Source organism: Gossypium arboreum, chromosome 1 (genome assembly GCF_025698485.1).
Source record: "Gossypium arboreum isolate Shixiya-1 chromosome 1, ASM2569848v2, whole genome shotgun sequence".
Classification (NCBI taxonomy): Eukaryota; Viridiplantae; Streptophyta; class Magnoliopsida; order Malvales; family Malvaceae; genus Gossypium; species Gossypium arboreum.
In genome coordinates this window covers 121,576,493-121,592,635 of record NC_069070.1, presented here as the reverse complement: position 1 = coordinate 121,592,635, position 16,143 = coordinate 121,576,493, and the positions used below count along the sequence as shown (strand labels likewise).

Sequence of the window (16,143 nt, the reverse complement as noted above, 5' to 3'; positions counted from 1 at the left end):
TTATATTTTAATTCTCATGAAAATATATAACTCAATCTCGCTCCCCCTCTCATAAAATATTTCTAGCTTCTCTCCTGATTTGAGTTTCATCATATGTAATTGTCACGTGTGGATTTTTAGTCTCATCGTGTGTAGTTGCTATATGACATATGTAGGTTTTAGTCTAGTGGGTTGCTTTAGTCCTAGATATAACTGCCCAAAAAGAGGTTTTAGGGATAAAGCAACATTTAGTCCCTAGACTTGATAATTTTTTCAATTTGAAAATTTTTTTGTTCACATTAGTCTTAAATCTTGACAATTTTTTTCTCAATTTAATCATTGAATTTAAATTTGTCTAAGAGTGATAATATCGCATTCTGAGATCGTGCCACTTTATCACTTGAAAATTAAAAAAAAATTAATTTGAAATCTAAAAATATGAACCAAAATAGAAAATATTATCAAGTCGAGGGACTAAATGTTGCATTATACCATGATATCATAAAAGAGAAAAAATTGAAAGGAAAGGAGCACATTAAATTGCAGTGGTTGGTCCTGAAAATATATCATCTTATAATACGCTCCTTGCTTATTAAATCAAGTGGAGATCCAACCCTCTGTAGAGTCAAAAGCTGATTTTATTGCATGTTCCATCCCAACAACTCACTTAATTTTTGGGCGATGTCGGAAAATTTTTTTTAGAGATAACCGGGATTACATTACATATTTTTATGAGAGTTAAAAATAATTTTATTATTTATTTATATTTTTATAATTTGTAAAAGGATTAAATTGAAGTTTTATTAATTTTAGAGGAAAATTATAATTTTATCATATATTAACATATAAATTTTTAAAATTTAAGAGTCTACAACAAAAAAATTTCAACATAAAGCTCCGGGTTTGAACCACGTGGATAGAGAAAACATTATTGGATTACAATTTTGATCATAATTTAATGTGATTATAAGCACTTGAAAGTCTCGACCAATATATATGAATGAAATCAATATGTCGAAGCTGATATCTTTTTTTCATTTAAACATGACCTTAATGTTGTATTTAATGAAATTTTAGATTTAATCTCTGTATTTTTTTAATTTAGAAATTATGGTGTTATCGTTGATATTTTTAGTAATTTGTTTGTTACAATGTCATCAAGACACGCATGAAATCATATTAGCTTTAGACGCAAATTATTATGAACTCAACCAACAATTCAAGTTCATATCTTTTAATTTTCGTGAAAAGATATGATGATTAAGATTTGACAAATTAAAAGAATTGTTATACCTTATTATCTCACTCGAGTTCTTTCAATGGGTCAACACTCTTAACTACCACTAGTATCTCTCGACACTTCCTATGAATTATTTTTTATTTATTTTTGTTTCATTTTTTTATAAAATAATAATAACAACAAACAATAACACATGGCAATGACAAACACAATGAATGGAGGAATTTCTCCCCATTGCAATTAAAGACCCACATCCTATTTAACATTAACTATTTGTCTACCACATGCTAACCACATGCAAAAAAAAAAAAAAAAAAAAAAAAGAAGAAGAAAGAAAGAAAGTGGAAAATACCAACTTTAAGCATTCGGGCTAATCAAGTAATCTTAAGCATTCAGGCTTTTCATAGAGTCGAGAGACAAAACCTCGATTGTGGACAATACCAACTTATTGAGGGATTCACTGGTTTCCGATAGACAACACTTTAAAAACTTCTATTAAAAAATTAATTTCTCAACAAATATACAAAAACTTTAACGAAAATTTCCAAAAATTGGGTTCTCTTTTTGATACAATGCCTAGAACTACTCATAATCTTTCTCTAACCCTTAAATAAGAGGATAATGCGTATTGACGCACTCAAATCTACGTCCTCCTACATTAACAACAATGATGAAGCCAATCAAACTAAGATTTAATTACAAATTCGAGAAAATTTAAACATGTAATATCCTTCTCAGATAATTAATGAAAACTTTATTTATATATATATATAAAGAGTAAAATAAAGTAGAGGAGGATATGAAATGGGGGTAAAATAGATTGGATCCAGTTCAAGTTGACGTGGTTGAAAAGCGAGTGGACCAACCATCAACCTGCCCAGTTCCTATCATGTATCTACCAGCACCCATTTTCTCTCTGGATTTATCATCTCTTTTAAGCATAACATGACAAATTCAACTAGCAAATCAACTATTTATATATATTGATGGGTTAATTTTGTTTCATGTGTTTCTTTGTTTTATTCACATTTATTAATATAATAAATATTCGATGCATTTTTAATGAATAATAATACGGTATTTATATTATTTAGATTGAATTGAAGTAACCGGTCGCATCGAGAATTGATGGGTTAAATTTGTTTAACATGTTTCTTTGTTTTATTTAAGATTTTCAGAATTGAATTGATGGTCGAACCGATCAAACCACCAATTCTTAGTTCAATTAGTTCAATCAAGTTGTCCAGTTCAATTGAATAACTTAATAAAAAAAATTTATAAATTATAGAACAACTAGTGTTATTTAAATTGTACTGGACCGGACCGACTGATTGGATTAGAAATCAATTGATACATCGATATAAACATAAAAATTAAACTGACCTCTAAATAAATTACTCGAAATAGATAAAAAGAAAAATTGAGAAAGAAAACCAACAATTAAATCAATTAAGGGTATAAAACGTGTTCCATTTATTTATTTATTTATATTTTTTAGACCCCAATATTATCATAAATTTCCATACATTTTCCATTATCATTTGTTTAATACTTGAGATTAGGATTATATTGTGGCACTTTGGACTTTCCCCATATATTTCCACCATGTTCATTTGTTTTGAGTACTTTGAGATTTATGGCTTATTTGTGGTATGTTTTAATGCATTTTTTTTTTACTATTATGGTACGTAACATGCCATGCCATAATAGGATTCCACTAGCTTTGATTATTAGGGTATGTTGGGATGCATATGGCCTAATATGCCATGTCATATTAACATTTATCTTTGACCATTGTGGTATGTTGGGATGCATTTGTTATTTAGGGGTGAAGTTAAAATAAAGGTTGAAATTAAATTATATATTTTTATCAGAGTTAAAATGTAATTTTGTAATTTTAGTGGTTTATATCTTTATGAATTTTAAAAGATTAAATTAAAATTTTATCATTTTTTGAGATTAAAATATAATTTTATTTTTTATTAATTTAAAATATTGTAAAACTAAGTACTAAAAGTGATATTTTATAATTTAAGGGGTCGGGGCTTCTACCACTCCTCACTTCCCTTGGGCACGACCAATGTTACCGTGCCATATTAGCCAATTACTATGTTTGATCATGAGCGTGGTTTGAGTTATAGTAACAATATATTATATAGTTGTTTAAATTTGGCGTCGTAAAAATTTCAGTCCAAATTATAATATTCAGAATGTGTATAAATTGACGCGGGTTTGTAAATTATTAAATCCATTTAGTTGGGTTAAACTCGCTAATATTATTTATTATTTAAGATTTTTCAATATTCTTATTAATTTTATAAACAAAAACAACTTTAATATATTTCTTAATATTTAATTATAACATTATATATTTAGTTTTAAGATAGATTACACCCAAGATCACTAAATTATTCGAAAATTTTCATTCAAGTCATTAAGCTATTTTAAAAATTTTCGTTTAAGTCATTGGGAAAATCATTCTCGTATGGCATTTTTTATTCACATCGTTTGCACTAATCAAAATATCTCATTTTCCTTCTTTTTTATAGTACAATTTTTTTTACGAAACAACTTTAAGCATCATAAATCTATTAATCAAAATTCAAAATAACTCTCTTCTTCAATTTTCAACATTAACCGTAAAATCAATTAAGATCTAAAGTATATTTTCTACTTGTAAATGAAAATTGAACTATACCAATTATTGAATTATCGCTTGGAGCTATCTATCCAAACTTTAAAAAGAACACTTATCAACCTTATTACTTAAATAAAAAATTTAAATAATTCAATAACTTAAATAAAAACTTTTAAATAATTTAATATTATACGCTTATTAACAATTTAGTAACCTCGAACTAGACTCTAGCTTTAAAAAATATACCCAACATGACCCATATTTTAAACAAAATTTTTGCCCATATCTATTTTTTTTCAGATTTTAGAAGTTGAACCGATTAGACCACCGGTACTCGGTTTCACCACATTTTAAACAGAGAACTGAGGAGCAAAGCCAAATCCAGCTCTTCTTTTGTTCATTAAATTTGTTTCTACACAAAGTGCATGCTCTTACCAAATTAGGCCATGTTGATAAACAAAACCTAAATTTTCTTAAGCAAACCTCTGTAAAGATTAAAAATATTTCCAGCCCTTCTTACAAAGATCTGTAGCAAAGCTTTCCGTGTCGGTAAATCTATATTGACGATGACAGCAATGTCAAAGTGTAGCCTTAGGTCGATTGGTCTAAGCCAAGATCACCCCACCGAACATTGTATCTGGCCGCAAGATAATGAGCCCCGACAGGGCCACGGCTTCCATAAGGGTAGTATTCGGGCATTATTTTTTTCTCTTCCAGCTCTGCCAAAACGGGAGTGAAGAGTGACCAGGCTGCATCGAGCTCGTCACTTCGGATAAATAATCTTCTCTCACCTTCAATTGCATCCAGCAGAAGCCTCTCGTATGCATCCGGGATCTCTTTCGAATATCTACACTCAACATGCCAATAAGTTCAGTTTCGAATATCTACACTTAACCAGCATGAACTTCTATCAACACCTTTAAACAGTAAAGAGCAATCACGTATGGCATTTCGTCCATGTAACCAACAGAACATGAGATTGTCGAGCTGGAAACAATGCAAAGTCGAAAATGCGATGTTTAAGTTTACCTGGCAGCATAATGAAGGTTTAGGTTACTGCGGTCCAATCTCATCCCGAGTCCAGGGACCTTGTTATTGATCTTCAAATAAATAGCTTCATCTGGCTGCACTCTAATGACAAGCTCATTCGTAGCTTGATCAAGATCAGTTCCAAAATTTCGGTTATATAAATTGCCAGGCACGTGCCTGAATTGTACCCTTATCTCCGCCCTGTTGATGAAAGAAATCTTAGCAATATGCATGTATTGAATAATCCTATGGTAAGTTGAATATTATACAAATCCGAATTTCTTTACCAATTCCATTTACCTCTTATTATGTAATGCTTTTCCGGCTTTCATAAGAAAAGGCACCCCATCCCATCGTGCATTGTCTATGAACAAGGCAGCGGCTGCAAAAGTTGGGGTCAAACTATCTTTGGGCACGGTCTTGTCATCCGTGTAGGCAGGGTAAGTAACTCCTCCTTTACTGTGGCTCTTGTACTGTCCGATAACTACGTCTTCAAGTCGCAACGGTCTCATTGACCGTAACACCTTAACCTGGAACCCAGCAGCAGTTGAGTCAATACATGAATTAAGACAGACGATACCTTTCTAGTACATCACAGATAGTCCGAATAAGGTTACCTTTTCGTTTCTTATATCCTCGGCATCCAAACTTACGGGGGTTTCCATAGCAAAGAGAGCAAGTATTTGAAGTAGATGATTCTGCATTATATCTCTAATTATACCATAATGGTCAAAATACCTAGAAAACCGACAACGGAAGCAAAAAAGTCAAGCCTTATGTAGTTTTAGCTAAATAGAAAAAAAAAAAAACAACATGGAAGATGGTCGATTACCCGCCACGTCCTTCGGTTCCAAAATCTTCAGAAAATATCAATTGTACATTTCTAATATATTGCCTCGACCACAATGGTTCGAATATAAGATTGGAGAACCGGAGAACAGAAAGATTTTCCACAAGTTCCTTTCCTAGATAGTGGTCTATCCTGTAGAAAGAATATCGATCGGATCAGATTGCAGTTCAAATTCTTTGCACAACAAGCACCAATAGGGACAAGAAAATGCTACCTGAATATTTGATCCTCGGTTAGGTACTGCTTTAGCGCTTTTGTCAGTGCAGCAGATGAATCCGAATCTCGACCGAAAGGTTTCTCAACAATGACCCTGGTCCAACCATTACCCGATGAAGCTGACGAGCTTGCACATTTTACAGCGTCAATAAAAATATTTGGAGGGATAGATAGATAAAAGAGGCGATTAGAAACCTTCCCACCCTGCATGAGCGGTATCACATCATCAATCAGAACTGAATTTTCATATTATGAAAAGAACAGTTAATAATTCTATTCACCAAAAGAAAAACGAATAATTAGGCACAGACAGATTCTGCTACGATACTAAGTTTTAAAGAACACTTGCACATGTAAAATACTATTGCAATTCCATAAAGATTACTCAACTATAGATGCAGCCTATGTTGCTCGGACTTCAGTGTAAATATCCGATACGTGGGCATGGTTAGATTTTTCCAAGTTTTTCCATGTATTCACAGGATCCTTGAAGGCCATATTCCCATATCCATGTGTTGGACACGTGTAATTAAAAAAAAAAGGAGGAAGAGTCTGAGCAACATACAGGTACAACTACCATGGTTATTTAATTGAACAAATGCGAGAATACTTCAAATTATCCAATTAACAAAATAAACTTAAACTCGAGAAAGTGTTGAACTCTTTTGGCATAAACTCAACTCATCTATAAAATCGGAGATATAAGTCAACATTGTGCACAATGCATCACTCAGAAAAAGTCGAAACCCTCAATATCCCACCAACACATCTGATTGAAAAATGATCATAGACAGCAAGTCAGCATCGCTAACTACACCCTGACTCCCCAACCCCGAAATGGTATGAAATTCCAGTTAACTGGATCAAAAACCTCACTACCTCATGCTCCTTGAGCTTCTTGTCCAACTGAGCAAAATTTTCCTCGGAATCATACTGACCAGAGTGGTAGAAACATCTTTTAAGAAATTCTTCCATCTTTTCACCACAATTCTCCCTGAATTTACACATCACAACCATAAAAGTTTTACGAGCAATTAAAAGACGAAATCAAATCCGCATTTGGCAGCCTGCAAACTTCAAGTCAGAATCAAAAGATAGAAAACTAGTTCACCTTTTATCGATTCTACAGGTAAGGGTCTTGCTCACCATATTTCTTAGTTCCGCATCAGTCATCTTACTCCTCGCATAACCATAGACAGTAAAGTGCTGCAAACACCATTCGTCAGATTAAAGTTGCAAGCAGTTAAGAGCACAATGCTTATAAGATGAAAAACCTAAACCTTAGGAAGACAGCCTTCGTAATAAAGTGCAAAAAGTGCGGGGAATATCTTCTTTTTCGCAAGATCCCCAGAAGCTCCGACCACCGTGATACTGACAGTTGACTCGTTTTCATTGATATCAAAACTGGCCTTTTCATCCCATTCATTTGAAGATGTAACTGACAACAACTCACTTTTCAATTTCTCAATAGGAGTTTCCTTTTCCACCGGTGACACTTTTGTCGCCACTGCACCTATACATAAAAACAAATATAATATTATGTTTGTATGTATATGAGATTTAAACTTAAAAAGGGAATTTAACAACTTTGCTCATATAAGAAAAACAACCAAATCAGCAATATATTGGGATTTAAGCTATTCAGTAGACAAGTTAAGGCCTTTTCTCATTCTAAAACAGAAAAATGATTTCCCCATATATATGTTGATACAAGGTTGGGATTACAACGATTCTTGACAGTTCACCCGGTGGGCGGATAGCCATAGGTGATTGAAGATGATTAGAATCTGGGTTCTCAGGGAAGACTGGAGTTTGGAAAAAGAAAAGAGATAGCTAAGAGTGCAAGAGGGGAGAGAGAGGTGTCTTATTCAGATGTCTTTCGACCTTAAAAAGGAGTACTTTTGGTCATTCCCGAGATTGCACATGTCGTCCTCTCATTGGTTCTGCACTTCCTGGAGCATAGCCAACCTAATTATGTCCTGCCCCCCGTAAGTATTGGTTGTGAAAACGGATAAATGTGATGTATGGTTAGTAGATATTTCTATCCATGTCAGTAGTGTGGTCCACGTAGTGTGTGCTCGCGAGGTTTTGGGCTCACAGAGTCTTGAGCTTGCAAGGTCTTGACCTTGTATATGTCCTTGGTTCGCAGGGCAATTCTAGTCCATAGTGTTGATCAGCAAGGTCGACAGGACGTGAAGTGAACTTGCTAGGTGTACGTATAACAATATATATATGTAACACTTGAAAGGTAAGTTAATAAGTTTGCTCATATAAGAAAAACAACTAAATCAGCAATATATTTGTGTTTAAGCTAATTGGTAGTCAAGTTAAGTCTCTTTCTCAGTAATAAAGATTTCCGTATATATATGTGTGTGTGATTAAACTTAAAAGGGAAGATAATAATTGCTCATAAAAGAAAAAACAACTAAACTAGCAAATATCTTTGGATTTAAGTTAATTGATAGTCAAGTCAATGCTTTTTCTCAATCCCCAAACAGAATAAAGATTTCCCAGAACTGAAATTTCATCGAACATTTGACTTGCATTCCATTATTCCCAGACTAAAACAATTAACCGAAAAAAAAAACAAATTGAAAATCCAACAAAACTAAAAGAACCCAGAGATTAAAATTATAAACGATGGGATAAAGATTATAAAAAAAAAACCCAACTAACCATCTTGCATGAGGACAGCATTTTGATGCGAATTTGCTTGGCATTGAAGAAACACCTTAGCATTAGCTGGAACAGAAAATCTCGGAAAAGAAGAGAAAACAAACCGTTGGTTTTTCTTTTCATTTATTGATGAAGAACAAATGAATGAATGTGAATATGAAGGAGAATGCATTGAAGAAAAAGTTGACATCTCTAATTACAAAAACAAAAACCCTTTACTGTATAATCTCTCTATTTGTTTGGGATTAAAGAAAAGAACGGGAAATTTATGTTAAAAAGAGAAAAAAAAAAGGTGATGGAATTTGAAGCTGTCGAAAGGGGGAAAAACAACACTAACAAAGAGAGATTAAGATAAACCTAGGAAACATCGAAGGGGTAATAAAAACCCTTTGAGATCTCCGAAAGGGTGTGACTTTTTGTTTTCTTTTTTTGATTTCTCAGTGTAAAGAGAGAAAGACAATTTGCTATTTGTTTCCTATTGAATTTTGGTGGTTGTTGGGTTAATTAACTTGTTAGGGTAAATTATAACTAGATCATTAAATTATTAGTAATGTTACGTTCTGGTCATTTAACTTTAAAAAATTATAAAATAATTATTAATTGTTCCAATGTTTTCATTTAAGTCATTGAGCTGTTAAGTTTTCTTTTTTTTTTTTAAAGTTTGACAAGCGAGCTTCAAGCAACAATTTAATGATCTGTAAGAACATACCTTATATCGAAGTGAATCTAATGGTCAACGTTTGAGGTCGGAGAAGAAAACTATTTAAATTTTTGCTCACAAGTTCGTGACGTTTGAAGGCATTTCATGAAAAAACCTGAACTGTAGAAGAAAAGGGGAAGGAGAGTTCTCGACTGGTATAGGCTCGATGACTTAAATGAAAACTTTTGAACAGTTTAGTGATTATTTTGTAACGTTTTGAAGTTGAGCCACCAAAACATAAATGTACAAATAGTTTAGTGACATTGGGTGTAATTTACCCTTTAATTAATTCTATATTAGAAAAATAAAACATTTTTGTAACACGTTAATTAAGAACATTGTTGGGCTGGATTATTTAATGGGCCATGCCCAAATTTTCCTTTTTGGGCTAAGAAATAATTTCTCTTCTAATGGGCTTGCAAGGGGTAAGGTCCAACTAAATGCGTTTATGGGTGGTGAATGTACTTAAGAGGTCCCTTTATTATAGAGACCTGATCAAATTAGTCCCTATAATATTAAATGAATCATTTTAGTCCTTGTACTGTTAAAAAAATCAAATAAGGCCAAGTTCGAATATAGTTAACATTACTGTTTAGCATCGTTAATACTTTCAAAGTTTTTTATGGTTTTGTAAATGAAATTTTTAATTTGGAATTGAATTGCAATTGAAAAAAATAATTTCCAACATATTTTTTATACGGTAAATGTTAATTCTATTATCATTTGAACTTACTTGATTCTTTTAATAGAATAGGGACTAAAATGACCCATTTAATAATAGAGGGGCTAAATTGATCCATTCTCTATAATATAAAGACTTCTCAAATACTTTAACCATTTATAGATTGGGCGACCCAACTACTTCTAGTCAAGGTTCAATTTATATTTTTAACCCGGACTCGATCCAGCCTAACCCATTTTATTTTTTAGAGATCACAAAAAATATATATATTAATTTTGATATATTTTTTATAATTAACCTATAAATGATAAATTTTATTATTCACTAGAACCCACATTCGGCTCATTGCTAAGGTGATCGCTTATATATGGCCCCTTCCATCAATAATAAACAAACCTCTTAGACCTTCCTTAAAGGCTCTGGGCATAGCAGGGTGAATCACATCTGGCCACCAAACCTAAATCACGGTTCCTAAAATTAGATGAAATTCACCAATTGAATCAGGTGGTCCAACCGATGTCATAAAATTAGAAGAGAATTGAATCAAAATAAAATTTATTGAATCAGTAAAAAGTTGTCAAACTGGATAAAAAAAAAAAACATACTCAGGCGATAAATCTACTGGAAGAGAATTGAATCAATACAAAATTTATTGATATCATAATATGTCACATCTGTTGCTAAAGCAACTCAAACAAATCAGAAACGTAACACAAAGTCGTATCAAGAAACGTGGCAGATAAATCATGCGAACAATTAGAATATTAATACATAAATAAATCTTAGTTGGGCCCATTTACAAAAGTTCAAAGCCAAGTTACGATTCCTGGGTCAATTTTTATGTCTCGAGATATGTCTCTCCTATTTTTCTAATCTAGCTTCTAAATAAAAATTGAGAAGTCTCCGGACAATGGTTTCATGTCTCGAAACAAGACGTCACATCAATATTTATTACTTTCACTCAAATTATGTCAAACATGATTAATTGTTTCGTACCAACCATTCTATATATTTTCAACAAGAGATAAATATCAAAACTATACATAAACTTTGATGCAATTTGCAATGTCGTAAATAAACTTTAATTTTGTGTGATTTTATACATGAAAATTTAATTTGATTCAATTTTCACAAAATTACTAACACGATCGAATTAGCACCCTTTTACATTGATGTATTGCATACACAAACTATTATATTAATCCGATAAAAAATATATGCAACTATTTTTTTAAATGTGTAGAATTAAATCAAAATCAAAGTTTCATGTATATATATGAATCATAATTCAAATTTCATGTATATAATTGTATCAAATCAAAATTCATCTATCAAATTATACATTGGACAAAAATTCACATTTGAATTTGATATTTATCCTTACAAGAATTATAAACTTAAATATTTAACATCCACATCTATGCATTGTAATTTTTAAGGTTTTAGTTAAATAATTATTGATGCGTCAATTTATAAATTAACACTAATTTTTAGTGTAACACCTCCTACCCGTATCTGTCGCCGGAATAGAGTACGAGGCATTACCTAGAAGCACGAAACACTTACAGATAATTTAAATACATTTTCATAACAATTTGTTTCGATTTCATACTATTTCATATTTAAGCTTTATTCACTAAAGTATTTGAAATATCATCTTTATGCAAATAGCAAACATGAGTTACATAATTCTATAATTATGAATGAACACATTTATCAAACATATTCCATGTTTTTATATATATCATAGTTTCATATTTCCATGTATCAATTACCATCACTTCCTCGTATTTCAGACAAATACGTGTAACAATTCATAAATATGCAATTCATTAACTCTTCCTACCAATTATGATTTAAATTGCCAAATCACTTATTGAGCCCAATTTCAATGTTCACTAAAATTTATCATATAAATTTTGATGTACGTATTCATCAATAAATTTCATGTACAAATATCATCATCTTATATTTCCACATACATTTGCTTTCCACATTTATGAATTCAAATAGCATATACAATACATATCAATGTATTTCAAGTACGTTTTCATGATATTTCATTTCGAACTCAGATTATTTCATACTAGAAGTTTTCTCATTAACTCATTTGGAGTACCAATTCATACGGATAATACACTCAAGGCGTAGAAATATATAATCACAAATGAATTCATCCATCAACCAAGTTTTATGCTCATGTCTCATCAACTCGTATTTCCTTATGTCACATAATTCCATGTAATACTTACCAAACTTCTTCAAATTAGTGAACATCTTACGGAATTGAGTACTTCGTTTTTTTTCGATGCTATAGTTCAACTATGGTCTTACACATCTTTACATAATGATGCCATAGCCCAGCTATGGTATTACACGTAATCACATATCTCACTGATGTCATATCCCAGATATGGTCTTATACAGTAGTATATATCGCACCGATGCCATATCCCGATATGGTCTTATCGAAATCACTTGTCACTTGCCACTTGTCACTTGTAGCCAAAGCTACCACTATTCACTGATCAGGTAGCTGGTGCTACCATTTTTCATCGATCGTAGTTGGTGCTACCATTTTTCACTGATCAGGTAGCCGGAGCTACCACTTTTCAGCGATCAAGTAGCCGGCTACCACTTTTCATCGATCGGTAGCGAAGCTACCACTTTTCACCGATCGGTAGTGAAACTACCACTTTTCATCGATCGGTAGTGAAGCTACCACTTTTCGGTTGTCATTTGCCATTGATCGATAAGTGTAGCGAAGCTATCACTTATCACTTTCACTTGTCCTTAATCGGATAAGTGTAGCGAAGTTATTACTTATCACTTTCATTTGTCATTGATCGATAAGTGTAGCCAAGCTATCACTTATCACTTGTTTCCATGGTCCAACCATGGTCTTTTCCTTCAATTCATCTTGTCACTGAACTGAAATGCTCAATTTGATCATTTATTCAATTTTCATGCTTTTACATTATTCACGATTTTATCATCAATACATATGAAATAACTCATCATAAAATTCATAAAATTAACAAATAATCACTAAAATTTAGCCATATAAACTCACAAGTTCAATTTTTGTATTATAACGATAATCATAATTTCATAATAAATATTCCAAATAAAACATTATATCATTTCTAATCCAACACTCATCGATTATAATCGGGCATGTGATCAATTTATACACGAGTCATTCATATATATGTATATTTTTCCTCCTCCTCCTCTCCATCCACATCCTTAGTATAAACAACACACTTGTAAGTAACATTATCCATAATTTTCATTATCTACTTATGTGAATATTCAAGCTATCCATCTGTGTCATAGTCACTAAATTATTTTTATCTTGAGCTATAGAACTCCAAATTAAGATCCGCTAATTTTCTCTGAAACTAGACTCATATACCTTCTTACCATAAAAATTTCATAATTTTTGGTTGGGCCAATTAATACAGTTTATTCATTGAAGTCTCCCCTGTTCTGCTGTCTGACAGTTCCGATCCTTCTTCACTAAAAATTAATTATCTTCTTGTACAGGATTCGAATAATATCCTCGTTTGTTTTTCTTAAAAATAGACTCATTCAGGATTCTAAACATATAAATTTAAGCCCCTAATTATTTTTATCCAATTTTTTTATGATTTTCCAAAGTCAAAACAGGGGAACTCGAAATCATTCTGACCTTGTCTTACAAAAGTTATTGTATCTGATGATTTACAATTCCATTGCTTACATAATTTCTTTTATAAGAAACTAGACTCAATAAGCTTTAATTTCATATTTTATTCATCCTCAAATTCGATTTCTATAATTTTTAGTGATTTTTCAAAGTTAGACTACTGCTGCTGTCTAAAACAGTTTTAGTGCAAAATGTTTATTTCCATTTTGCCCCAAATTTCACAATTCATACAATTCAGTCCTTGCTCAATTAACCCCTCAATTAAGATAATTTTCTCAATTAACAGTTTTTCTAGACATTATCAGTTATCTCATAATTTTTGAAATTCAGAATTTCCATATGAAACTTTAACTTCAAACTCTTTTACAATTAGGTCCCAAACATTCACTTTCTATTCAATTCTTTCAATAAAATCAGCATATAAATAATTTAAAGCTCTAATTCCATGCCAAATCATCATATACTTCCAGCACATATTCATAACAACTTTCAATTTCTTTCATAGAATCAAAAACTAATGAATTCAACAAGTGGACCTAGTTGTAAAAGTCACAAAAACATAAAAATTTCAAGGAGAAAGCAAGAATTAAACTTATATGAAGCTAGAGTATGAAAACCAGCTTGAACCCTCCTCCATGGCTGTTTTTCAGCTGATGAATATGAAGAGAAATGAAGAGAATTCTAGATATTCCAATTTAGTCCCATTTTTATTTAGCCAATTTTGGCAATTTTCCAATTTTGCCCTTATTTCATCCATTTCCTGATTTTTCTCAGCTATTGCCGCCCAAAATATCTCCTTTAGGACTATTTTCACTTTAGATCCTTCCTCATTTGGCAATTGAGCTATTTAATCCTTCTAGCAACTTTTACACCCTTTTCAATTTAGTTCTTTTTATTTAATTAACCACCCAAACGTAAAAATTTTCTGACTAAATTTTAATACTACCTCACCAACACTCCATAAATATTTCTAAAAATATTTATGGCTCGATTTATGAAGTTGAGGTCTCCATACCTCATTCTCGACCCAATTTATCTAATTAATTCTTTTAAATCACCAAATTCACTAATTCAAAAATGCTTTTATATTCGCATTTGACTCATAGGTATTAATTTATTAAATTTTTAACTCACCCGTCGGATTTAGTGATCTCAAATCTCTATTCCCGATACCACTGAAAATTAGGCTGTTACATTTAGGGTTTTAGTTTAATGATTATCGATGTGTAAATTTATACATTAACACTAAATTACATGTGGTTATCTCGTTAAAAATTTTATAAATAAATTCATATAATTAAAACTTTTAACTATGTAAATATTTTTGTTTGAATTTTGGAGATAATATTACTAAAGGACAACTATAAATTCGAACATAAATTATAAAAGCAGATATAGAAAGGAAAAAAGGAAAAAACATTTTCTCTTTATGTTATAAATTTATTTTAACTGCTAAAATCCCCGTGATATCATGTGCTTTTAGTAGGTATTTAAGAAATAGTTGGAAAAATATACTCAATAAAAAAAACATTGAATAAAAGAGAGACAAGTCTAGGGTTTGTCATATGCTTTGATCTCCTTATTTTTACTAATTTTTAGAGTTTTGTAGAGATTTTATATAATTAAAAGAGATAAATATTAAATTTATACGAGATTTATGATTTAATGTGTAATTTGATATATATACATTTTGATTTAATGTAATTATATAAATAAAACTTGAATTGGGGTTCATATATATATATTAAAATTTTGATTTTGATTTAACTGTACACGATAAATATTTTACGTGGAAAACCCTCAAAGAGAAAAAAACCGGGGGCAAAGGGAGCTATCGGCTTTTTCACTAAATGAGCAAACAAACAAAGGTATAATATGGAGAAAATAACCTAAATGTACACCATTTACGTTACTAAAACCCCGAATACAAAACTCAAAATCCCAAAGAGCAAGCCAGTAAATAAAACTTTAAATTTGGCAATTACAGAAATGGTACAAAATATTCTCTATATACGAAACTCTCACCAAAACTCATATATGACTACATATTGTCGCTGATTGGCGTATCAAAATAAGGATACAATGGCCATTTTAAATAGGCTAAGATTAGAGTTCTAATCATACCAAAATATCCCTAGAAAAATCAGATTCTAACTGGGAGAAAAAGTCTATCTTGAAATTTAAAACGCGGCTACTAAATGGGAGAACACGTCGTGATATCTCAGTCGCATCGTCGTGACATCACCATCTGTTTCTCCAAAAATACGAAGCACACCCCACAAATCGAATCCTAATTATTCTCGAGTTTAGTCATATTAGACTTCAAATAGAGGGTAGCACTCCCAACACTTATTTTCTTCATTTACAAAATTCAAAATCAAAAGACATTTACCCTTAAATTGAGTCTCAATTATTTCCGAATCGAATCATATTAAACCTCGA

At 31.5% G+C, this 16,143-nt stretch overlaps 1 protein-coding gene across 1 annotated transcript; it reads right to left on the bottom strand.

Moving 5' to 3' along the window:
* Positions 1–4,118: 4,118 nt before the first annotated feature.
* On the bottom strand, positions 4,119–9,119 carry LOC108483725 (glucose-6-phosphate 1-dehydrogenase, chloroplastic-like). The gene is made up of 10 exons (XM_017787286.2): positions 8,629–9,119; positions 7,233–7,465; positions 7,064–7,158; positions 6,832–6,946; positions 5,951–6,156; positions 5,719–5,868; positions 5,504–5,624; positions 5,187–5,416; positions 4,887–5,087; positions 4,119–4,704 (listed from the first exon to the last, which is right to left on the bottom strand). Exons 1-10 carry the CDS (start codon positions 8,816–8,818, stop codon positions 4,449–4,451), a joined length of 1,797 nt encoding a protein of 598 aa, XP_017642775.1. The 5' UTR covers positions 8,819–9,119; the 3' UTR covers positions 4,119–4,448.
* Between the last annotated feature and the right edge of the window lie 7,024 nt (positions 9,120–16,143).